Source organism: Bos javanicus, chromosome 1 (genome assembly GCF_032452875.1).
Source record: "Bos javanicus breed banteng chromosome 1, ARS-OSU_banteng_1.0, whole genome shotgun sequence".
NCBI lineage: Eukaryota > Metazoa > Chordata > Mammalia > Artiodactyla > Bovidae > Bos > Bos javanicus.
In genome coordinates, this window is record NC_083868.1 from 71,901,815 (window position 1) to 71,929,372 (window position 27,558).

A 27,558-nucleotide genomic window follows, 5' to 3' on the forward strand; every position below is an offset into this window, starting at 1 on the left:
CCATAACTTCTTTTATGCCTTGCTCAAATAACACCCTTCAGTTGAAGCCTCTCCTAGTTATTCTACTAAACCTACCCCCACCACATACACACAAATATACACATTTCCTATTGTTTTCTCTTTCTACCTTTTCCCCAGTATACTATATATTTTAATTATGTTTGTCATCTGTCTTCTCCCCCTTTAATATAAGCTCTATAGGAGTAAGGATTCTTGTTCTATTCAATATTACTCCGGTATACATAGTTCCTAGAATAATATCTAGCACATAGGAAGTAGTTAACACATGTTTCTTGGATGAATGAAACAATATGACTGACAAAAGAGACTGAGTTCATCAGCACTCTAGAATGATAAAGTGACTCAGAGAACAGATTGTGTATATCCATCCCTCCCCCTGCCCACTTTCATTCTATACACATAGAAGACACTGCTAAGAGAGTCTGTGTGCTTGGGCAGCCACTACCAATCACAAAGTGCTCAAGATGTTCTAATATTTGATGATGTTCAAAATATAAAAATGCCAAAAAATTGCCAGTTTCATGTTGTCCTCTGCATGTGTGCTAAGTCACTACAGTCTATAGTGTTGCAGAGAGTCATCCCTCTGCCAGGTTCCTCTGTCCATGGGATTCTCAAGGAAAGAATTCTAGAGTGGGGTGCCATGGCCCCTGCCAGGGACTCTTGCCAATCCAGGGATCAAACCCATGCTTCTTATGTCTCCTTCATTGGCAGGTGGATTCTTTACTACTAGTGCCATCTGGGAAGCCTTGTTCTCTAGCAATAGTTAATTGCTTAATATTATCCTATGTGAAAGTAAACATGTCTTGTTCAAGAACATCTGCTCAAAAGATTTTCTCCTCTTTCCTTTTTAAACGTATTAAGTAGTAAATATCACTGACAGATCATATTTAAAGCATGCGGAGCCCTTCTTCCAAACTTCTGGGTCCTACTAACCTCAACTCGATCCCTAGGTCCCTTCTCAGATGGTAGCTGCTTCCTGTTGTTACTATCTCTGTTTTATTTTGGTGTTGACATGTTTCCTTTTCAGTTCTCCAATTCCTTTTAAATCACCATTCATATTACATTTTCCCTGTTAAAATGATTACTGTGGTGTCTGTTTTTCTGGCCGGACCTACTCAAGGTTACCAATCCTCTTGTCAAAACATAATTCTTCATCATTCTGTAATAAGATTGCTTCTCGGTATCTCCAGATTCCCCACTTAAAAGACGAGAATATTTTGCAGGATCAATTTCACGGGTGGTTGTGAAAGTGGTGATAAAGATGATGATGATAGGTACTTTACTGATGTCAGGTATCATAGTAAGGGTTTTGAGGGTTTGTCCCATTTAATTTTTTACTAAATCTTGATCCTTGTTTTCTGGAGGTGGAAGAATGAAGACTCAGAATTTATGTAATTTATCCAATGTGCTACAGCTAAAATAGAACAGAGCTTTAAACCCAGTCCATCAACCTCTAAAAACAACAGTCTCAACCAGTGCTCTCGAAAATCCTGCTATGTATTTAGTACAGTTGAAGCATTTAATTCCTAAGGTTGGTATTTATCTTTTTCTGCTATATGTCAAAATACTTACAAGTGATTATTTTTCAAATTTATAATGCTTTGATACATTAGATGGTTCCAGCAAGATTAGTCAGAGTTAAATACAGAAAAATGAGGCTGGGATACGTTTCGTTTCAAATTGCAGATTATAATCTTCAGTTATTTGCCTCAGAGCCAACAAAAATTTTGTAAGGCAATCAATTGGTCCCATTCTGTCATAATAATAACTTCCTTATGCTCACAGCCGGCTGAATCAATAGTCACAGTTTAGATTTCAAAAATACTGATAATATTGCTCAGAAAGGGACTAAACTGGGGTCTACTAATGGATAAAGAATGAACAGGCAGCACCACTGTTAACAGGTGAGGGGGAAAACATCTTTCAAATAAATTCGTCTAGGGGCAGAAGTTGTGCTTAGGATTCTAAAATTCTACTGCTTCCAGATGTGATATCAGTTGGTTTACACTTGCACAAAATAGGTCCAGTCTTTGTTAACTGATTTGTACATGCCTGTACAATTGCGACATCAACTGGTTTATTTAAAGTTTGGTAAATAAGCTGGTAATTGTAGGATACTGTTCTCTGCATGATCTGAATAGCTACTCTTACCTTTATCAAAATTCTAAATTTTGATATAAGAATGGAGCACTGAAAAATGTTATCTAAATAACAGTGCCAGGAAGTACACAGTGAGAAAAATCTTTAAAGAAAATGACACTAAGTCAAATTTTAACAGTAAGTATATAAATTCTTCATATATTAATATATATGCTTCAATTTTCTCACAGAAGCCTTTGAATTAGTTTTGAAATAGACATGGTTTTATAAAATCCTATAACACAGACTTATAATTTTAAAGCCATAGTTGTACATAAAAATGGCTTGGGAAATTTACAGTGGCCAAACCATATTTAGAAGTTCCAAACTTCTTTGTAGCCATCATCAGATTAAATGAAAATAAATGCATATAATTAACTTTATTCATTCAACAAACAGTCATCATTTGCATTCACCACTCTAGGCTCTAGGTATATAAGAAAACATACATCTATCCTACCAGCTCTTGTGAAGCTTTTGGTTTTATAGCTGATATTAAATCATTACCCAATTGATTACTGAAATATAGTTGTGCTAAGAGGTATGGAATACAATTCTCATGATAACAAATACTGCTTAAAATAAGAAAAGAGCAAAAATGTTGTGTGTGTTGAATCTCCTATTCTGACCCCAGAGGTTATGGGCCTGTCACTTTTTAGTACTGTTATTAACAGATTACTTTAAAAGTTAACCCTAAAACTATATATATCCCACACACATACATACATGTTAGATATTAAAATACGCAAATTTCCATTTGTGCAATAAAACATATATATTGCTATGTGTCCTTGACAAAAAAAAAAAAAGTGAAAGTTGCTCAGTTGTGCCCAACTCATTGAGACTGCATGGACTGTAGCCTGCCAGGTTCCTCTGTCCATGGAATTCTCCAGGCCAGAATACTGGAGTGGGTAGCCTTTCCCTTTTCCAGGGGATTGTCCCAACCCAAGGATCGAATCCAAGTCTCCCGCATTGCAGGTGGATTCTTTACCATTTGAGCCCTCCTTGACAAAAGGACAACCTAACAGTTACGACACTACACAGAAATTACAAAGATGTACACAACACACTTCCTATTTATGAAGAGCTTATATAACAAACTTTACTTAGTTCTTCAAACGATAGCCAATCTAATCCACCTCAAGCTATACGTGTTGTTCTTTTAACAAACTTTATTTTTTAGAGTAGAAAGTACAGAGTTCCCATATAACCTTTGCCCATACACATGCATTGCATCCCCATTATTGACATTTCCCACCTGAGCTGTACATTGTACAGTTGATGAATCTACAATGATACATCACTGCTATCCAAAGTTCATAGCTTACACTAGGGTTCATTCTTGATGTACATTTACAAGTTTAAACAAATGTATAATGTCAGGTATCCACCATTATAGTACCACATAGAATAGTTTCACTGGCCTAAAAATCTGTGCTCTATTCATCCCTCCCTCTTTCCTAACTTTGGCAAATAATCTTTTTACTATCTCCATAGTTTTGCCTTTTCTAGAATGTCATATAGTTGGAAGCACAGAATGTGTAGCATTTTCAGACTGGTGTCTTTCCCTTAGAAATATGCACTTATATAGAGTTCTTCCAAATCTTTTTAACACTTAATAACATTTTATCTACCCACTGAAGGTTATCTGGGTTGCCTCCAAGTTTTGGTAATCATGAATAAAGCTGCAATAAACATCTGTGTGCAAATTTTCATGTGGACATAAGTGCTCAACTCATCTTTTGAGGATGGGGAAAATAATATTAGAAACTCTATTTTTGACATGTTAACTTTCAAATACTTAATCCAAGTGGAGATATGGATTAGGAAAGCTAGGTATACAAGTCCAGTGAACAGGGATTAGCTCTGGACTGAAGATATGAATACTGATGTTAATTAACGGCACCTGAATAAGATCAACTGAAATATGAGTATAAAAAAAGAAGTTCAAGGATTGATGCCCTGAGTTACCACTCTGTTAGTAGTTAAGAAGAGGAGGAGGATACTGCAAAGGAAATTGAGGTTGGGAGAGTAAGGAGAATGGTGTTCAAGAGTTAAATGAGAAAAGAATTTAAAGGAGGGAGTGAGTAGTCAATGTGTAAAAAGCTGTGGAAGGGTCAAGTAAAATGAAGACTGAGAATTGATCACTGGATTTGACAGTCTATACTCCAAGAGGGTTGTTTTAATGAGAGGTATTATGCTGAGTATGTATGCTGATGGGAATACTCCAGTACAGAGGGAAAGACAGATAATGCAATGAAGAGGAAATTTCAGAACTCTCTGAAAAGTCAAAAATGAAGATTTAGTACAAAAGTGATGGGTGAGATTTAAGAACACAAACGAATTATTTAACAGGATGGGAGACAGAATAAGACCATCAATTGAGAATGGGCCAGGAAACAGGTATTGGAAATTTGACACGCAGCTTTGGAGCCAATGTGGAGGAGGCAGAGTTGCAATTAACCAAGGTTGGATCTTACCACTGAAATGACAGAGGAGCAAGCAAGTTAAGATTATGAAAAATATTGTTTAAAGTTATGGGCCAAGGAATTTGAGCAAGGCAAGGAGGGAAGTGGGAACACGAAAGAAGTGATGGATAGTAAAAAGTTGGGCTGGAGGTCTTTAGAGGGTAAAAGAAAAATTGTTACAGAGGAGAGGAGCCGAAAAGAAAAGAAGTGCTAGTCACTTTGAAATGCTTGCAACTGAGATTCTGTAAGTGATATACTCAATGATAATGAGGTCTTTTTTTAAAAAAAATTATTTATTTATTTGGTTGCACTAAATACCAAGGATTGAACCCAGGCCCCCAGCATTGGGAGCATGGAGTCTTAGCCACCAGACCACCAGGGAAGTCCTTAATGAGGTCTTAACGCAGGTCACTCAAGTGAAAGAAAAAAATAAGACTCCTAGAGGTAAGGATAATCAAAGAACTGAGAGGTCAAGATTTTGGAAGGATCACATCAAGAGACTGAAAATCTCAAAGAATGATTATATGAACAGTGGACAAAGAAAAGATAGTAAACCTTCGTTTAAATCATCTGTGTAAATGGTGGTTCAAATCATCAGTGAGCAGATGTATATGACTAGATGCATAAGATGTATGTGACTAGACATGAGAGGGAGTAGAAAACACTGTCAGTCTGATGACAGGTACATTTTTTAAAGACAGAAGTTACAATCATCCATAAATATCAATAAGCAGCAAGGAAGACATCAACTCCACTTGTTGGTCCCAAGGTAAACAGGATGTGATAGATAATAATTCCACTTTTTGTGAGGGCTACAGAAAAAACAGTAATCTCCGGGGAATGCCAGATTTCTATGAGAGAAAAAAGATGAGATAAACCATCACAGAAGAGTTTGAGGATAAAGGAAATCTTGGTGATTGTGAACTGGGAGTTCCAAAGAGCACAGTGAAAGGAATTGGGAGATCATAGATAAACGGGAGTTTAGAACAGATCAGAGATAAACCAGAGTCAAACAGAGATAAGGAAATAAGTGACAGTGATCTGGAAGGCTTGGATTTTTTGTAGCAATTAAGATAAAAGGAATGCAAAGTATAAAATTAGTCCTGATGGCAAGTTTGGTAAAAGGTGGTATGTGCATGCTAGTTGGTTCAACCTGTTTGACTCCTCATGACCCCCTGGACCACAACCTGCCAAGCTCCTCACTCAGTCCATGGGATTTTCCAGGCAAGAATACTGGAGTGGGTTGCCATTTCGTCCTCCAAGGGATTGATCTTCCCAATCTAGGGATCAAACCTGTGTTTCCTGTGGCTCCTGCATTGGCAGGGGCATTCTTTATCACTGAGCCACCTGGGAATCCCAGTAAAAGGTGGATAATCAGTTAAATTTTAGTTGTTTAGTTGTGATTGATTTAGCATTTGCAGAATTGAGTGTTGGGAAGGAAGGCAAGATCAGGGAACTGGTGGGTTTATCAAGAATTTGAAGTGCTCATTAGGGCTCTTCCCTTAAATTCTGCAACTGACGATTTAAAAGTGTACAGAATGTCAGAATGAACTGCACTGTCCTAGGTACTGTAATTCTTAATTATCTAATTTGAATTTTAAGACTAGTAAAACTAAGCAATAAAAAATAAAATCATAAAACAAAATAATAAAAATAATAGCTGCCAGGCACTGTACTAAATATGTTACATACATTTAACTGTTTAATCAATTAACTCAATGAAATTGATGTTATTGCCTTTATATATATCCAATGCTCCTAAAACTTAAATCTTTTCTACTCCAGAATGTACCTGTTTAGGACAAATAATATGCTTTTATACAAATTAGCCTATTTTTCTGGTATCTGAACAGTGGGACTCTAAATGAACAGTGGTTTCTTGTATTTTAATTTAGGACAGATTTTTTTTCCTCTAAAAAGCAGCTTATTCAATTCATGTGGCTAATATTCACTCCTGTTAAAATTTTATTGTTCTGCTTCAATTATGGTAATTCATTATGTCTGTTTCATTCACTCCTAGGAAGAGAATTTCGCTGTCTTCAGTTTAATTTGGCATGTCAATTGTCTGGGGAAGGTAGGAAATTCTTTTTGAACATTTCTAATGATCCACATTAGGGATTCTGAAGTAATCCAAAATATGGGAACATTTGCTAAATATACATTTGAAGTGATCTACCACATTACAGCTGTTCAAAGCCTACATAGCTTCAATTTTCATTAATAAACACTGACATCACCAAGTAGATAAAAGCTTTTACTTAGGAAACAATCAAGTAGCAAAGTCTAGAAGTACTATGCCAGAATTCTTTAAAGCCTTGCTGAATATAAAAACTGGTCCCAGATAGGAACAGAGTTGCATACACTAAATAGGACAGGGCAAATAGACATCAAAGGATCATAAATACAAAAACAGAAAGAAGGCTGAGATGAGGAACTGAGGAGGGCTCGACAATGAGTATCCCACATTTTCTATAATGACTAATCAAAATTAAGAACATAAGTAGTAATGGAGCTCAAAATAGAAAAACTTACACCAAAGTAAAATAATTCACAACTCAGCTTAACATTAAAAAAAAATTCACAATGTAAACTTTTGGGATACAGCCAAATGACAGACATCAGTGACAATTTACAAACTGTATGGTTATCATCACTGGGTAAAGGGGTGAGGAAACGACAGGGGGTTTGTGTAGCTTGAAGAAAATCTGAAGAGAGGAGAAGAAAATCTGAAGAGAGAAGAAAAGGGAAGTGAGGAAGAGATGGGCTACAGTGAAGAATCAAAGGCACTTATGATGGCAATAGAGTGAATCCAATGAAGATAGGTACCCAGGAGGTTTCAGACTAGGTTTCATATTTTGGAAGGCCATGAGATAACAAGGTGTTAGGTGGGAGAAATGAAAACTAATTAATCAGTCAATTCCATAAACATTTACTGAGCACCAACTTCACGGCAAGCCCCATCTGAGAAGCTGAGGGAGAGGTCTTGGAGAAGTCTATAATCACTTGGCTTTCCTAACACTTAAAAAATATTAATGATTTTTCTACTAAGTTCCACATGTTACAGTAGAATCTGACACAAAATCATAGTTGTAAACACAAATATCTTAAACAGATGAGCAATTTAAGTGAATCTGTAAGTTTTCTATTTATAGAGGACATTTGATGGGATATTAAATCAGAGTAATTACTTTCAAATTAGTAAAACTGCATTTAATAGCAACTCTCCAGAATGCGAAAAGTACTATACATCATAGTTATAAGGAATTAGAATCAAAGTTAATCTTCCTATCAAATCTTAGAAAAGAATATTTCTGACAGTAGTGAAAACAGGAGACCTGGTAATCACTGTTGCTATTTATAATGACAGAACAAAACACTATCGTACGTATATATTCATAGGTATATAGCATATGCTCAATAAACTACAAAATTTCATTAATCTACTTTGTTTTTAACAATATAAAAATCCTCTGGTACTAAAAAATAAAACTTCTAGACCTAAGTCAGTAAATGAAAAATAAAAATGTATCATAGGATTAACTAACATCAAAATAGGTCTCACATTCGTTCTCACTCCTATTACATTTCATCTTGTAAAATGAATTTCAGTGAGTTACAACAAAAGATTTTGACATACAAAATACCTAACTCATCAGTGAGGAAAACAACACAGAATGAAAAATGCAATGTTGGTACTCCAGAGCTGGAGAAACAGAAGCTAAAACTCTGACCTAAAGTCTATATTTACAGATACAAAATACAAAGGTAATGAAAAAGACAAAATAAGTAACAGAAAGAGGGCTGAAAGAAATAAAACTAAGTCATTTGTCAGTATACATAAGTGATGTGAACCAAATGGGAGGAAGATAAAATTTTAAATGGCTTTGTAGGATCAACTATAAATAGAGTTTTCATTAAAATCCTGACTATTTTAGTGCAATGCAATAGTAACTTTATGGCCCAACTCCTAGGTAACTATAATTGTGTGGTTTCAACAGCTTTATATGTAAACTATTTGGTTGTTTTTGTATGTCCTTTATAAGATGAATTATGTATCAATGGTTGTGTCTGTGCATATACACATATAGTAGTGTGTATTTGAAGTTTTTAACATAACTTTCTCATTGACAATGGAAATATCACTTAATATTAATCCACAATGAATAACAATGCCAAGCTTTAGCCCCTGTGTCCCTTTTTGGTATATGTAATTGCAGTTAAAATTAAGTTAGTTAAATTCTTGGGGCAGAAATCAATCTAAGGGTTAAATGAATCACTGCCTCTTAAGTTTTAAGTAACTTCACCGCCTACTTATAAACTATTAAGGACTCTCCCTACCCAAGTAATTTCATCTCTCTCAAAAATGTAAGAAAAACAAGTATGATATTTTTACTTAAGAAATTTGAGATTTTAAAATAAAAATTATTGAAAGACAATTCTAAAACCAAAACCAAGAAGCTTTGACAGTTGCTTTATACTTACTGTGCTGCTTCTAATTCATTTTTTTAAAGATGGTTTTCAATTAAAGGAATTTTTTTTTAAAGGCCCTAAGGTATGTGTCTACATTTTAATGTAAATATGATTGATGTCAAAGGACAACAGTATTCTCATCTTGTTTTTAAATTAGACTTTTGTTATGCTTTCATTTTTACTAGAGTTGAATGAATATCTATTAAAAACATGTTTTAAAATAAAAATATTCCCCAAATCCTCCTTTAATACCAAATAATAGGTATTTCATCAAATTATTAACTTTATATTTTCCTTATATTTTTAATACTCCTCAAAAAGTTGTTTTACGTCATCTTTTTAAAATTTGGAGACTTTTAGTGTTTGCTCAGCTCTTTGAACTGTCAACTGAATATATGATAAAATTTTATTTACATCATGTAATTATGCAAGTTTACTGCTCTCAAATTAACCCTATGTAATATATTTACAGAAATGGAAGGATTCATTAAACCCCTTGAATAAGCCATACTATAATAACTTTAAGATATTAGCATGTATAATAATAGCCAACTGTATTCAGTTTAATCTATTCTCAAAACACTAGAAAATAAAAATACTTCAAATTTTCTTGCTTATTCACTGCAACAATCTCCCTGAGGTTATTTAATGACATATAAAAACTAAACAAACAGATATTTTCTTTTGTCAGACATCATACTTTATAGCATTTAACAGTCTGAAAATAAGGAGACAAGCATTATTAACGCACATTTATGTATGAATGGCTTTACATTTTTAGAGAAGTCATTCAACAGAATCTGAGACTGTTTTGTTTGGCATTACATAAGAGCAAAGGGAAAATATTTTTGTTTCCCCTTCTGTGCTAAAGACCTGCATAGAGGGACTGAAAACACACATTTCTGCGCACCCAGGGTTTCAGTGCATAAGATAATGTTTTAATAAGAAGAAATCTATACTAACACATTTCTGTACAGCAACATGAACCAAAATATACTGAAAATAATTTCAACAAGTGGTATGTTACCTGGGTGGAGCTGGTGGCTACCGAGATGCAGTCAATAAAGCTGTGTCTTCGAGTGAAAAATGCAACTATCTGCTGCCAGCGTGAAGGTTCTGGCTCAGCTTGCAGTTCATCTGATGAGCCCTTTTTTGCCCAGTGTTTTTGCTTTGGGCCTACTGAGCCATGGCTAGAGCTAGTATTGCCTCCTCGACTGGCGCGAGAGTATAGAAGTGTGTTGTTCCCGAAAATGTAATTCATCTCTGCAGCCCTGCAGGTGGTTGCCAAGCAGTCTTACTTCTCTACCAGCTGCTGAGTGGTGAATGATCGGTAAAAACTGCAGCTAGAATTACAGCAGCATCACTTGTAGATCAGGGAAAATAAAAACCTTGAGAAAGGATGCTCATTTTCTCTGTAATTTCTTCCCATGAAAGAGCTTGCATCTTTCCTCTGTACCTGTTGTTAGCTGTATGAGGGCTGAGTTTATATTTGCAGGCAAAAAAGACGGCATAAGGTAGATTTCTTTCTCATGATTATTTTTTCACCAGCGTCTGCAGGAACCAAAAGCTGTTCTTTTGTTAGCTGATAACTAGATGGACTGAAATCCAGGAAGTGAGCTCGATTAGCAGGTAAAGAAGGATGTTTTAAACACTGGACTACCAAGACCCTTTGGGGCTGCCGGATTTAATGCACTGGGTGGAGAAACCCTGGATTACCAAGTTCAATCACAGTCTGAAGTAAAATCCAATGGCATCTTCACTGCTTAAATAAATTATAAATATGAACTGAATTTAAAAATACAAGAAGATTCTCTCTGCCAATACTTCTAATTGTTTAAAACAATTTTACTAAAGGAGTCTTTTTCATTCAGATATAAATTTCTACATCGGGAAGGCACTTACATTAAATAGCACTAAGGTTTTAAAAGGTATCATCTACATTAAACTCTGAGGATCTAATGACACAGAGAAATCCATTTGGAATGTAACCTGATCATTTTATGTAATATATTGGTCTTAAGTGCTTTGATTAATTGAGTTTGATGACAGAAACAGAATAATTAGCAAAATAAGTATTTGGCTTCTGGTATTTTTGTGATAAAAAAGCGTTGTTATCAGCCATCATCCCTCTCATATATGTTATAAACATTATCAAGTTATGAATTTGTAAAAATACAAAAAGAAAGGTTAAATTTTTTATTTTATAGCCAATAAAACATATTTTTTCTAATACTACATAAATAATACTCTGGTTCACAAAATAACACTGTTTGTTAAATAGATACTTTCTAACATCTAATATCTAGGTCTGTATTTCTCCACACAGCAGTCCATTCTCAGAATCACCTAGGATGCTTGTTAAAAAAAAAAAAAAATGCAGACTGGTATCCTCTCCCTATCAGAATTTTTAGGGGTATGGGAGATCTGAGAATTTTCTCTTTTAAATAGCCCCCTAAATAAGCACCCTCAAGTTTGAGAACCACAAACTCCTAAATCTGTCCGCTTAATACCGTGCTATATTAGTATATAACACAATATATTGCCATTATAAACAATATGTGAATAAAAATGCTACTTCAAAATTTACTAGTAGTTGAGTAATTCAGTTTTAAAGTTGCTATAACTGTATCAATATTCCCAACCTCAGTCATGAATATTTTTTTTTCAGATGCAGATCTACAAAATATTGCTTACTTTTGCTTACCAGCACCAACTAAATGCAGCCTACTGAAATGTAGCATTGGCAAACCACAACCTCTAGGTCTACTTCAAATCCTGATTTGGCAAGAAAAGATGCAAACACTGTCTCTATGATTCCACCTCTAAGATACAAACACATGCCCCCAAAGGGTTGAGAGTCATGTGGGACTGCTGGAAGTAATATGTTCTGTGACAGATTATAGCAAAGTTTGCTTTCTCCCAAGGACTCCAACAAACAGTTGCTGGCAGTTTTATGGCCATACACAGATTGGTCTTATCTATTCGGGGGTAGGGGAACACAGCAAACACTAAGGGTAGACAAAGAACTAAGAATACTCTCTAAAGAAAAAAAAAAACCTAAAAATAAAAAATCTTACCATGGACCAGGTACTGATCAGTGTGGTTTATACAAATGTTCTAGTAATTAGCTGTGTGCTCAGACAAGTGAGACTCTTTGTGACCACATGGACTATAGCCTGCCAGGCTCCTCTTGTCCATGGAATTTTTCAGGCAAGAATACTGGAGTGGATTGCCATTTTCTTTCTCCAGGGGATCTTCCCAATCTCCAGGGATCAAACTTGTGTCTCCTGCACTGGCAGGCAGATTCTTTACCACTAGCACCCCCTGGAAGCCCAATTAGTGTGGTTTATACAAATGCTCTAGTAATTGGTTTGGCCCCTAAATGTGTGTCTATGATGGAAAACTAGGGTGGAAACCTAGATCTTATATAGATTCTGTTACCCTGGATTGGTAAAGATGAGGATATTGAAAACAAATGTTGAATGCAAATATCCTACCCAAGATGAAAACAGTATCAACACACACAGTCATTCGTATACAGTAATTTCTTATGCTAGTTAGCTTTTAATTGTTCCCAATCAATTAAATCAGATTACTCCATCCCATACACGGGATGAGAAATACTTCTCAATATATAAATTTCCTATGCAAATCCAATGGCATTAAAAAAAAAAATCTTTGAGTTTTGAGACAGGTTTCTTCATGAAAATGTCCCATTACCTAGCTACAGAAATTTACGATCATCTCATCGATTGCCCATAGTCAACACCCGCACACAAAACCATGGATGTACCTAACTCACAATTGGTTTCATACAATCTAATTGGGAAGCAGAAGGCACCTAAGTCCTCACTGATTTCTGCTTTAAAATAATCCAAGCCATGTGGCAAAGCTGAAAGATACTCTATTCCATTAAAACAAATTTTTAATTATAGAACTTAAAAAGTCTATTTAAAATAGTATACTTTAAAAAATACCACACAATATTTAAATCACCGAAGAGAACACTATTAAGATTTTAATATGATATATGAAGAATTAACATTTTATTTTTGCAGTCAAATTCTCTACTACTGAGCTATACTCCACACCTAATATTCTTCTTTTCTGTATAGCTTAATCTTTCTTTTTCAAAGAACAATATTATCTACAGAAGAACTCTAAACAAGAGGAGGAGGCTTCCCAGATGGCGTAGTGGTAAAAAATCCACCTGCCAACACAGGAAAGTTTGACCTCTGGGTTGGGAAAATCCCCTGGAGGAGGAAATGGCAACCCACTCCGGTATTCTTGCATGGAAAATTCCATGGACAGAGGAGCCTAGAGGGCTAGTCCATAGGGTTGCAAAGAGTTGGGAGACAACTCAATGTGCATGCGCGCACGCACACACACACACACACACACACACAATAGCAGAAAGCATAATTAAACAAAGTATATCCATTTAGTGGATTTTTACATACTTAATGATCATAAAAAATTTATGACTATGAGAAATGTTTATTTTATAACATTATACGGAAGTAAAGACAGTTCAAAAATTTATACAGGATAGGCCCTCAATTACTTGTATACATTTCCAAACTTGGAAATAAACCCAGAAGACTTTAAGATATAGTAACAAAGGCAATGATTAAATAATCTTGGTGAAAATTTTTGAAAGGTTGAAGGATGAGAGGAAAAACAATACTGAAACTCTAAAATACTAGAAAAAAAAATTAAGTGACCACAAAGTCAACAATACTATAAATGCAACATAACATTTTCCTTACCTTTTTATCTTTATAATATGGCTTACTAAATTTTAAAACATGCAGCTGTGCTAAGTTAAGAAAAGATTAAACTAAGAAGTTTGATAACATAGAATTTTTATTTACCTGATCATTTATACACAAATTCCTTCTGTATGAGCGCCATCTAGTGGTCATACTGTATGCAAACTGCTCAACTTAGTACATCAGAGTCATCCAAGAAAGATAAAATTCAACAGTATTTTAAGATGCTCTGAGTTGTGAAAACAAAGTTGATTTCAAAAAGTACTCAGTATGTACTCAAAGTGGGACAGATTCTATTCCTGTAGCCTTTAGTTCAAAAGGCACATGTTTGCTTACATCCATTCTTCTGCTACCCCTGTTTCTCACAGTATTAAAAAAACTACCAACTGCTGCTGGTGAGTATTAGTACTACTGAATTAAATGCTTCCAGGCTAGAAGATATATTTATTTAAAATAATTATCTGTTCACATACCCTGTTCTGTCTTCAATTTCAAGTCCCTCAACTACATTTACTTTGCACATAAAAAATAATTTTCCTTGTCACTGAAGACAAAGTCAAAACATGAACTCTTTTATTTATCCAATGACCACTGTAACATCTTATACTAAGCCATCTCACCCTTGTCACTCCATCTAGATTTGATCTGTTCAATTTACAGTTCTGGCCATTTTTCCTAACTCTTAGGTCATTTTCAGTTTAAAGAATCTTAAACATTGTTCTTATCATATTCATCATATGACTATATTTCAGTTCAGTTCAGTTCAGTTCAGTCCAGCCACTCAGTCGTGTCCGACTCTTTGCGACCCCATGAATTGCAGCACACCAGGCCTCCCTGTCCATCACCAACTCTGGAGTTCACGCAAACTCAAGTCCATCGAGTCAGTGATGCCATCCACCCATCTCATCCTCTTTCGTCCCCTTCTCCTCCTGTCCCCAATCCCTCCCAGCATGTCTTTTCCAACGAGTCAACTCTTCACATGACTATATTTAGAACTGTTTAAAATCAACCTTAAAGATTCTCATATACCACAAAAATGTACCCACTATGTTCATATCCTTCAGGTTAGGATTTTTCAACATTATGTTGCCAACTTCTTTCTTGAAACTGTTTAGCACTGGCAAGAAACTTCCCTTTTAGAGTCCTAAATCACAACTACTTTTTAAAAATAATCACTTTTTTTTTGGCTGCACCAAATGGCATTTTAGTTTCCCAAGCAGGGATTTAAACCAGTGCCACCTGCAGTGCACGCATTCTAAACCACTGGACTGCCAGGAAAGTCCAAATCATACTTTTATATTTTATGCTAATAACAGAATTAAGTAACTTTCAATCACTATCTTATTTCATTCATTACTTCAGTAAAGAGAATCCGCATTAGCACTACAACACCTTGACAGATTATTTCACAGCACGTTTCATGGTGGCAAAACCTTCAGAGGGCCACTCATAAGCTCAGGATCAAGGTCTTTCTTACCTTGTCCTCAATTTCCTAACAACCATCCTAAACATCAGCTACAGTTCATGAACTTTACTGCATTTTTACAGTTTCCTCAGACAATCACCCTCCCACGGTACTTATTTTCTCCAGTAACTGTCTTCTCTGAATTGGCATCTTGTACACATCCTTCAGCACTTGTCCAAATGTCACCTTTCTTTTTTAGAATACTTCAAGAATTTAATTTCTCTCTTTTTCATGTTACATCATACCATGTTATAATATCTCTCCATAAAAAATACCAATCATTAAAGTTTAACAAACTTAACAGCACAGATGTTTAATAAATGCTAAATGTATGTTATTTAATAAACAAAATTAATATTCTAACAGTTGATTTTTAAAGCAATCTTATTTTTCTATTAACATTCATAAGAATTGTGAACAACAAAAGCAGCGTCTAATTTACATTCTACTCAGCAAATCACTACTATTCAAAGGTAACTTTTCAAATTAAAAAAATAATAATTCATATACTGAGCTCTATGTATAGTAGAGTGTTATTTGCTTCATTCCAATCACAATACTATAAAAGTGGAGAAGCTCTTTATATTAGTTAAAAAAAAAAAAAGACTGCTAATCTGGTAATCTTATATATATTTTAAATAAAATATACTTCATTATTAAGCTTCCTAAAATATTTGCAGCTATTTGTAAAAATTTTAAAAAATTAAAACTTGCCTTATGTCAAAATAAGGCTGTTTTTTAAAAATTTGGTTTTCTAACACAAAGTAACCTTAACCATTTTGCTATTATACTACCCCAGTTCTATGCTCCCTCCTCAAATTTTAATCTATGCATGAGACAGAGAAGCAGGAAGAAATACCCCAAATGGTACAGTTATAATAATTCTTAAATTACAAATGTATCAGAAAATAGTCTCTCAAAAATCCAGTCTATCAAAATTTCTGACCCAGTAATTTGACTTCTGGAAAACCATTCTAAGAAAACGACCTAACATACTTTAGATGCCCCAAAGATGATTTACTGCAGCCTTCTTTATGAAACCTAGTAAAAATGGAAACAACAAACAGTGAACACCAGAAGTGTTCATCAAATCAAAGTACAAATATACTATGTAATATTATGTATCAGATTTTTTTTTAATTTAACATGAGAAAATGTGTAAAACAAGTTTATAATAGGAAAAAAACCTGTCATTAAAAACAGTAAGATGTAAAGTATTACTTACAAACAGGTTAAAGAGAAGTTAGATAATTTCTTCTACTGGTAAAGAAAATCCTTACCAGTTCCCAGATATAAATCAAGAGAGCCAGCAAGAAAAATGGAGAATACAATGATGATATCCCATTTCTCTACCTAACTGCACCAGAAGTTTTTCACCAGAATAGTCTCTAACTATTGCAGAGACTGATGCTGTTAATATCTTATACAAGAAAACAAAATGAGAAACAGCAAGATAATGGCATATAAGGACTGATAGATTCAGCTGCTTTCCGATGAGACCAGTTGAATTATTACCATAGTACACTAAGATGCTTTGAGGCTAGTACTTTCTTGATTTTAACCAAAATTTGTCAAAGATTTGCATACAAATACTCAAACTGCCACTTCACTATGGCAATAGTATAACACCAGCAAACTGTAAGATGTAAGCCAATTTCAGAAAAGATAAAATATAAAAAAGGTGTGGTTTATAACTAATAATAAAGGAAATTTTAAGCTCCATAACATACTTCTTTAAATAAACCTGTCAAACTTTTCATACTGTTCATGGTGTTCTCAAGGCAAGAATACTGAAGTGGTTTGCCATTCCCTTCTCCAGTGGACCACATTTTGTCAGAACTCTCCACCATGACCTGTCCGTCTTGGGTGGCCCTACACACAGCATGGCTGTGTGGACAAGGCTGTCCATTGAGTTGGACACGGCTGTGGTCCATGTCATCAGTTTGGTTAGTTTTGTGGTTGTGATTGTGGTTTTCATTCTGTCTGCCCTCTGATGAGTAAGGATAAGAGGCTTATGGAAGCTTCCTGATGGGAGATATTGACTGTGGGGGAAACTGGATCTCGTTCTGATTACTTTGCTGACAAAGTTTGTCTAGTCAAAGCTATGGTTTTTCCAGTAGTCATATGGATGTGACAGCTGGACCATAAAGAAGGCTTAGTGCCAAAGAATTAATGCTTTTAAACTGGGGTGTTGGACTCTTGAGAGTCCCTTGGACTACAAGGAGATCCAACAGTCAATCCTAAAAGGAAATCAGTCCTGAATATTCATTGGAAGGACTGCCGCTGAAGCTGAAGCTTCGATACTTTGACCACCTGATGTGAAGAAATGACTGATTGGAAAAGACCCTTATGCTGGGAAAGACTGAAGGCGGGAGGAGAAGGGGACGACAGAGGATGAATGGTTGGATGGCATCACCGATTTGATGGACATGAGTTTGAGCAAGCTCCGGGAGCTGGTGATGGATAGGGAGGCCTGGAGTGCTGCAGTCCATGGGGTTGCAAAGAGTCGGACACAACTGAGCAACTGAACTGAACTGAACTGTCAAACTTGTCTTTAAAAAGCCCAGAAGAGGGGAAATGCGATGAGAGATATAATCCTTTATCATTTAATAACTACTGCAAAGTACAAAAGCATTTTTAAAGCAGATACCAAAAGAATAAGGCAAAACTGACTTAGTTCTCTTATGGTAAGAATTTCAGGAGAAAAGGAGTCAAATTAAGGAAGCAAGTGAGAGAAAATCTTTAAAAAAGTAATAACATTTTCTCTTTCAATAACTGTAAATACTTAGTCTCACTGCAGAGTGAGGGTTAAATTAAGAGATGTCAGAAATTTACTTTAAAACACTTTAAGACAGACAGTAAAGATGTGTATGGTGGTTCAAATAGGCTAAGTTCTAGGGCAGTGTTTCTCAACAGTGGTTATCTACCAGAAACACCTAGAGAACTGTCATAAATCTCCAAAGCCAGACTCTATCCCAGAACAATTAAATCATAATCTCAGAGATATAAATTTTAAAACTTTTTAAAGTGATTTCAATGTTCAGCCACAGCTGAGAACCATTACTTAATGGACAGTCAGTTGTCCTAATCAAGAATTCACATTCCTAGACCAGTCAGCTAACATTTAAGTATAAAGTAAATGGCTTCTGTAGGAATTTTGTTGTATCAATCTTTGATCAACACCAAAAGCTCCCCAAATATAATGAATGAAGTGGGCTTTCACTGCTGAAATTCATTATACTTCATTTATATGGGTTGGCTGAATTAAAGACACAATCCACTCATGTACAAGGGAAAGAAAAGTCTCTGAAGAGGCTTAGAGCCTTAGGGATGGTACCTTAGGTTTAATCCCCAAGATGTTTAGAAATTCTATGTAACAAAATCTTGGTCTCTGGAATATTGTTTTATTTGCCGAGAGTGAGCATTTTATGCAACAACAGAAAGTTGAGGCTTCATCATATTTAAAGAGGCTAAGGACTTCCCTGGAGGTCCAGTGGCTAAGACTCTACGCGTCCACTGCAGGGGAACTGGGTTCAATCCCCCCTGGTCAGGGAACTAAATCCTACATGCCACAACTAAGATCCAGCCCAGCCAAATAAATAAAATTTTTTAAAAGAGGCTATATATAATACTTTATGCTACCTGGCTCATTATCTGTTTAAATGTCTGCTTATATGAGAATCTGCATCCCTACAGAAGTAACTATCAAACACCTACAAAAAAACTGAGAGCTTGAGTGTGTCCAAACTGACTTTGGACAATTTTTAACAATTATAATCACCAAAAATCCAAAATATTAGAAACAAGAATCATACATACCTTGGAGGGATTTTCAACTAAAGAAATAGGTTTTATTAATTCAGTCAAGAGAAAATAGGCATAGGCTGATAAGAACAGCATAGAAAGCAAGGAGTGCTTAAAATTCGTCTTCTAAGGTTCTTTCGTTGTTCAAAATGAGAGTAAATTTATTGTTTAAATTTCTGTAAGTGAAACATGTATATTAAAGCTTCTAAAATAATTTCTAGAATGACCATTAAAGGAAAAGAAACAGAAAAACTTCTAAGCTAGTTAGAAGGAAAAATGGAAAGGAAAAAATAAAATTGAAAAGAAGATATAATAGGAACTTCCCAGATGGTGCAGTGGTAAGGAATCCACCTGCCAGTGAAAGAGACACAGGAGATGGGTTCAATCCCTGGGTTGGGAAGATTCCCTGGAACAGGAAATGGCAACCTACTCCAGTATTCTTGCCTGGAAAATTCCATGGACAGAGGAGACTGACTGACTACAGTCCATAAGGTTGCAAAGAGTCAGACATGACTGAGCATGCATGCAATGCAATTAAAATACTTTTAAACAACTCATGGGGCAAAGAAAAATCACAATGGCAATAAAAAGCTTGAATGATGATAAACATTGCATATTAAACCTGTAGGTTACAGATAAAGTGCTATTTAAAGGAAAATTTACAAATTCAAATAGCATTAGAAAAAGCTGATAACGTAATAAGCAACCAAACTGAGAAGCTAGGGGGGAAAAAAACCAAAAAGAATAAACTCATGGAAAGTAGGAAAAAATAAAATAATATTGGTAAGAGGAGAAAGGGAAATAAATAGAAGGAAAACTGTCTCTGCCAACTGATTTTTTCCCCCTGTGTAACTTTACTTTCATTTATCCTTCCAGGAGAAGATCAGACTGCCTCTGTCAAACACAATCTTTGATTGATATGGAGCATGTGTACATTTACATATGTACATTTATACTTATATATGTACATAAGCTGGAGAAGGCAGTGGCACCCCACTCCAGGACTCTTGCCTGGAAAATCCCGTGGACGGAGAAGCCTGGTAGGCTGCAGTCCATGGGTCGCTAAGAGTTGGACAAGACTGAGCGACTTCACTTTCACTTTTCACTTTCAGGCATTGGAGAAGGAAATGGCAACCCACTCCAGTGTTCTTGCCTGGAGAATCCCAGGGATGGGGGAGCCTGGTGGGCTGCCCTCTCTGGGGTCGCACAGAGTCGGACACGACTGAAGTGACTTAGCAGCAGCAGCATGTACATAAGCATGTGTGTGTGTATATATATATATGTATATGTGTATATGAAAGGGGGTGGGTGTGGCAGTACATGGGGGAGGAGCACAGGAGAAGATTTCTTTTAAAAGACATGTTCTTATTTACTTATTTAGGTATACAGTTGATCTACAATGTTGTATTAATCACTGCTGTACAACAAAGTACTTCAGTTATACATATATATACATTTTTTTTCATATATACATTTTTAATGCTCTTTCCATTATGGTTTATCTATAGTTTATCATAGTAGATAAACAGATAGTTTTATAGACAGATAGTATCATAGGATACTGAATATAGTTCTCTGTGCTATACAGAGGACCTTTTTGTTTATCCATTCTATATATAAAAGCTTTCATCTCCTAGTCCCAACGTTCTAATCCATCCCTCCTCCAACCCCCTTCCCCTTGGCAACCATCAGTCTGTTTTCTAGTAAAATACATGGTTCTCTGAAAGTGACCCTTCTTCGGCAAAAATAATCAAGGGGGGAAAAAGGTATAAATCAATGATACTAGGAATGAAAAAGGGGCTACACCTAAATATGCTGTAGACAAAAAAGAAATAGGATGTTGAGAATATTTCAAAGTAAATATGAAATGGACAAATACCTAGAAAAATTATTAACTAAAAATCTTAGTGATACTATATAAACTTTTTAACCAGTAATATGAAATCATCCCTCAAAGAGAATTACAAAAGCCACTTTAAGGTCTACTAGTAGGAAATGATTCTTATTTAAAATACATACAACTAACAAAGGATTAGAATCTAGAATATATAGTGAACTTGTACAAATCAGTAAAAGGAAAAATCCAATACAAAAATGAAAAAAATTCTTGAGAAGGTATGTCACAGAATAGGAAATCTAAATGATCAGTATTATCAAATAGTGCAATGAATACTAAAATCACAGTAAGATGCTACTTCAAATCCAAAACAATGGCAAAAAAAAAAAAAAATATGAGACTATAGATCAATTTAAACTGTTACATACTGCTGTTGAAAATATAAATCATACAACCAGTTGGAAAAATAATCTGGTGTTATCTGTAAAGATGTTATATATAACCTACAATTTTAACCGCATTTTTAACACTAGTAATAATCTGAAAATAACAGCTATCAAAAGTAAGGTAAATTATAGTATATTCATAAAAAGAAAACTCTAGGGCAGTGAAAATAATGAATTTTGAGAATATAATGTTGAGCAAAAAATGTAAGTTGAGATTACACATAGTATAATTCCAATTATATAAAACAAAAGCAGGCAAAAGAAACAATATACTGATTAGAAATCTAAACATGTGAAACCAGGACGGTGGTTATTTCTGAGGGGAGAAACAAGGTGATGGTGTCAGGTAAAGCCACATATTGGACTTCAAAGATACCATTAAGCTCTTTTTCTGAACCTACTAATTTAGTTTTTTACAAGTTTAAAAATATTTCATTGTGGGTATTTGAAATATAATACCTATTTCCTTCATGAGAACTCTTAGGCTTCAAGATTGTATCAATGAATAAAATTTATTTATAAAATACAGTTTTTAAGTATCTTTAGAATGCTAATAAATAACATGAAATTTCTTACAACTATAAAAACCAGAAACTAAGGTCAGAAAATCATACATTAAAGAACAGTTCTCTCTAAGCATGTGTGACATAAATAACGCAAGTAACAAATAATTCATAGCAACAAAATTAAGTTATTATCTTACCTTTACTGGTGAAATATGAGAGTGAGAAACAAATCCATGGACGTTTTCAATTTCTGACAGGTTCTTCTCTGAGACATGAACCAATTCTGGACCTATCACCTCATTAGTGATTTGTGGAGAAATGTGCTCTTGAGGAGGTGTATCTTCATCCTGATACCGGTATTTCTGTAAAACACAAAATATTATTAAATATGAGAAAGCTCTAAAAAGCAACATGAATTCAATTCAAATCATGATTTTCATAACTACCCAAATAATAATATTTAGCTACATGAAAAGTGTATTTTATGGTTTAATACAGAAAGTCTGAGAGACATGGTTCTCCATTTTAAAGTCATGCTAATATTTTAATAAAGTTATCTGATTATTAAAAATAATTCACAATCTGGGAAGATGGCAGAATAAGAAACACCAGCAATCTGTTGCTTCCACCTAAGTAATGGCTGCACAGGCATAATCTGTCTGATATAATTTTGCCAATCTCGAGTCTGCTGAAGGCTTGCAACATCAGGGGAAAACTTGGATGTATATTGTGTTTAATTTGGATCAGTTTTACCACCTCTGTTCAACATGGTACTGGAAGATGTAGCCAGAACAATAAGGCAAGAAGAAGAAATAAAAGGCATCAAGTTGGAAAGGAAGAAGCAGTATTATCTCTGTCTTCTATCAATAAAGACTCAGCAAAAAAGCTGTCAGAACTACTGAATAAAAAAAAAAAGAATAAAAAAAAATATATAAAAAATAAAAAAAATAAAAAAAAGAACTACTGAATACAGCAAAGCAATGGGACAGTGTTTTATATCCTACAAAAGTTGACACACAAAAATCAGCTGCATTTCTATTAACTATCAGTTGTATTTCTATATACATACAATCTGAAAACTAAGAAAACAATTCTATTTACAATAGCATTAAAAAAACAGGAATGAATTCAACCAACAAGGTAAAAGACTTGGGCCATGAAAACTACAAAATATTGATAAACAAAATTAAAGACAACATAAATAAATGGAAACACATCCTGCATTCATAGGTTGAAGATTTAATATTGGTAAGATGTCAATACTACTTAAAGCAATACTGCAAATTTAACCCAATTCCTATCAAAACCCCAATGACATTTTTAATGGAAATTAAAAAACCCATCCTAAAATTCATTTGGATCTAAAGGGATTCAAATAGCCAAAATAACCATGAAAAAAAAAAGACTAAAGATGAAAGGCTCATTCTTTCTCATTTCAAACTTACTACAAAGTTACAGTAATCAAAACAGTTTGTTACTGGCATGAAGAGAGACATATGGACCAATGGAATGAAGCAGAATTCAGAAAAAGACCCTCACACACACATTATTTTTCACAGGGTGCCAAGACCATTCAGTAGTGAAAGACAATCTTTTCAACAAGTGGTGCTGCAAAAATCACATACTGACACATAAAAGGATGAAGTTGAACCCTTATGAAATACTATATACAAAAATTAACTCAAGGTGGATCAAGGGCATAAATGTAAGACTTAAAAGAATAAAACTGTTAGAGGAAAAACTTTAAGATATTGCATTTGGCTATGAATTTTTGGCTATGACACCAAAGGCAGAAGTAACAAAAGAGAAAAACAGATGAATTTGATTTCATAAAATTGACAAGTTTTTGTGTATCAAATGACTCTATCCAGAGACTAAAAAGAAATGGGAGAAAATATTTACCAATGATATATCTGATAAGGGATTAATGTCCAGAATACATAGAAAACTTCCAAAATTCAACAAAAACAATTCAATTAAAAAATGGGCGAAGAACTCCAAAAAAGATATACAAAGAGCCAGTAAGCACATGAAAAGATGCTCAACATCACTATCATTTGAGAAATGCAAATCAGAACTATGAGGTACCACCTGACAATCATTGGAATAGCTACTACTAAAAAACAGCCAAGGTACTACTGTGTAACACAGAGAAATATATGAAATATATTTAATATTCTATGACAAACCATAATGGAAAAGAATGAAAAGAATATATATATATATATATATAAAAGAAAGGATGTATATTTGTAACTGAATCACTTTGCTGTACAGCAGTAATTAACACAACATTGTAAATCAACTATAGTTCAATAAAAGAATTATTTTTAAAAAAAGACTGGTTTAAAAAAAAACCAGAAAACAAACATTGGTAAGGATGTAGAGAAATCAGAACGCTTTGCACTACTGGTATAAATGTAAAACAGTATAGCCACCGTAGAAAATAGTACGGTGGTTCCTAAAAAAATTGAAAATATGATTACCATATGACCCAAGAATTCCAATTCTGAGCATATAACCAAAAGAACTGAAAGCACGGTCTTGAAGAGAGAGTTCTACACCAGTGTTTACAGCAGCATCATTCACAGTAACTAAAACATGGAAAAAACCCAAGGATCTACCAATGGATGGATGGATAAGCAAAATGAGGTATATATATACAATGGAATATTTTTCAGCCCTAACGAAGGAAATTCTGTAATATGTTACAACATGGATGAACCTTGTAGACATTATGCTAGTGAAATAAACCAGTCACAACTCCACTTACATGAGGTACTTAAAGTGGTCAAAATCATAAAGACAGAAAATAGAATGGTGGTTGTCATGGGCTGGTGGGAGGAGAAAATTCTGAGTTACTGTTCAACAGGCATAGAATTTCAGTTTTACTAGATTAAAAGTTATGGAAATGGATGGTGGTTATGGTTGTTCAACAATGTAGACGCATTTAATACCATTGAACTGCAAACTCAAAAATGGTTAAGGTGGTAAATCTCATATGTATTTTTACCACAATAAAAAATAACTACAAATAAAACTTCAAAGCTAGATGAAAAAGAAAACTGAACGTTAATTTGTCCATTTTTTTAACCCAATGTTAGCTGAACACTGTATCTCTAAAGATATATGTAAGTGAAGTCAACATACAAAGCCAAAGTCAGCTAATTTAGTCTGGTTTTCTTATCCAATTAACTTGTACCAAAAAAAAACAAAACAAACAAAAAACAAAAACAAATGAAAAAACTCAGCCTTTTCAAATTCTAACTGAAAATTATTTATTAGATAGCAATACTTTTACTTATAAAAAAATCTTTGCCTCTTTCTCTCTCATGTGTACACGCACACATTCTATTTTTTAAAACATTAACATAATTTTAAGAAAACCAAATCTACCTCATACCATACACAGCAGTAAAAGAAATCATAATTATAGGAATGGGAAGAAAATAAAAGTGTATGTTTTTCATCCCAGGCTGGGAATCTGTAAACACATACACAAAACCAAAAGAAACTTAGCTACCCATCCCCAAATTAAACACACATATAAAGAAATTACAAACAAGGCACAAAAGAAAACAAATGTTTAAAACAATAAACAGAAAAAAAAAACCAACAACAAACAGGATTATTAGCCCTACAGGCTGGCTCTTATAAATCACGGGGGGGTAGAATATGAGTCAACAAACATAATAAAGGGATACTCACAAAAGACATACAATTGGGTCTGTAAACTTAAAGGAAAACATGCTCATCTTTTTTAGGAAGTAAAAATTACAATGCCAACATTCAGAGAAATGGGCTTCCTGGTAGAGGTCTTTTCCTGGTGGACAATCTGGAAAAATGTTTTAAAAGTCCTGAAAATATTTCTACTTCTCTAGTAATTATACTTCCAGGAACTACTCTTAGAAGAAACAGCACTAGTGAGGAATATAAATATTTGTGGTATACTGACAAACATATATACTGTAAAATATATATTTAAAAACTTAACTATGAATTTGACCACTGAAAGTTACTACACAACTTTCAGCATCACTTTTTAAACTATATCCTTCTGTGAAATGGTACAATCACACAGAAAACAACAACCATCAACATCAACAAAAGAAATCAACAGGATATAAGCAATCTATTTTTACATGTAGACTTTAATTTTTTTCAAAACCACTGAAAAGAATTTACTAACTTTGTCCTGAGTAAGATTAAAGTTAACACAGACATACTTACAAAACTTAACAGTTTATATGCTCAAATTAGTGAAAGCAAAATTAAACATTTCTGTACCTTAACAATATGCCAGCAAATTTGGAAAACTCAGCAGTGGCCATAGGACTGGAAAAGGTCAGTTTTCATTCCAATCCCAAAGAAAGGCAATGCCAAAGAATGCTCAAACTACCGCACAATTGCACTCATCTCACACGCTAGTAAAGTAATGCTCAAAATTCTTCAAGCCAGGCTTCAGCAATATGTGAACCGTGAACTTCCTGATATTCAAGCTGGTTTTAGAAAAGGCAGAGGAACCAGAGATCAAATTGCCAACATCTGCTGGATCATGGAAAAAGCAAGAGAGTTCCAGAAAAACATCTATTTCTGCTTTATTGACTATGCCAAAGCCTTTGACTGTGTGGATCACAGTAAACTGGGGAAAAGTCTGAAAGAGGTGGGAATATCAGACCACCTGATCTGCCTCTTGAGAAATCTGTATGCAGGTCAGGAAGCAACAGTTAGAACTGAACATGGAACAACAGACTGGTTCCAAATAGGAAAAGGAGTATGTCAAGGCTGTATATTGTCACCCTGTTTATTTAACTTATATGCAGAGTACATCATGGTAAACACTGGACTGGAAGAAACACAAGCTGGAATCAAGACTGCTGGGAGAAATATCAATAACCTCAGATATGCACATGACACCACCCTTATGGCAGAAAGTGAAGAGGAACTAAAAAGCCTCTTGATGAAAGTGAAAGTGGAGAGTGAAAAAGTGGGCTTAAAGCTCAACATTCAGAAAACGAAGATCATGGCATCTGGTCTCAACACTTCATGGGAAATAGATGGGGAAACAGTGGAAACAGTGTCAGACTTTATTTTTCTGGGCTCCAAAATCACTACAGATGGTGACTGCAGCCATGAAATTAAAAGACGCTTACTCCTTGGAAGCAAAGTTATGACCAACCTAGATAGCATATTCAAAAGCAGAGACGTTACTTTGCCAACAAAGGTCCATCTAGTCAAGGCTATGGTTTTTCCAGTGGTCATGTATGGATGTGAGAGTTGGACTGTGAAGAAGGCTGAGCGCTGAAGAATTGATGCTTTTGAACTGTGGTGTGTTGCAGAAGACTCTTGAGAGTCCCTTGGACTGCAAGGAGATCCAACCAGTCCATTCTGAAAGAGATCAGCCCTGGGATTTCTTTGGAAGGAATGATGCTAAAGCTGAAACTCCAGTACTTTGGCCACCTCATGCGAAGAGTTGACTCATTGGAAAAGACCCTGATGCTGGGAGGGATTGGGGCCAGGAGGAGAAGGGGACGAAAGAGGATGAGATGGCTGGATGGCATCACTGACTCGATGGACGTGAGTCTGAGTGAACTCTGGGAGCGGTGATGGACAGGGAGGCCTGGCGTGCT

The 27,558-nt window shown here is 34.8% G+C and overlaps 1 protein-coding gene across 16 annotated transcripts in view; it reads right to left on the reverse strand.

The window, feature by feature from the left end:
* The window catches only part of DLG1 (discs large MAGUK scaffold protein 1), a 271,051-nt gene that overhangs the window by 156,448 nt on the left and 87,045 nt on the right, over positions 1 to 27,558 (reverse strand). For 14 of the 16 annotated variants that reach the window (XM_061411876.1, XM_061411915.1, XM_061411922.1 and 11 more), the window contains exon 5: positions 22,126 to 22,290. In XM_061411876.1, coding sequence (XP_061267860.1) covers positions 22,126 to 22,290 — 165 coding nt within the window. Of the gene's footprint in view, positions 1 to 10,125; positions 11,278 to 22,125; positions 22,291 to 27,558 lie in introns of those variants that run through there. The other 2 variants (XM_061411999.1, XM_061411988.1) reach the window with 2 other exon arrangements.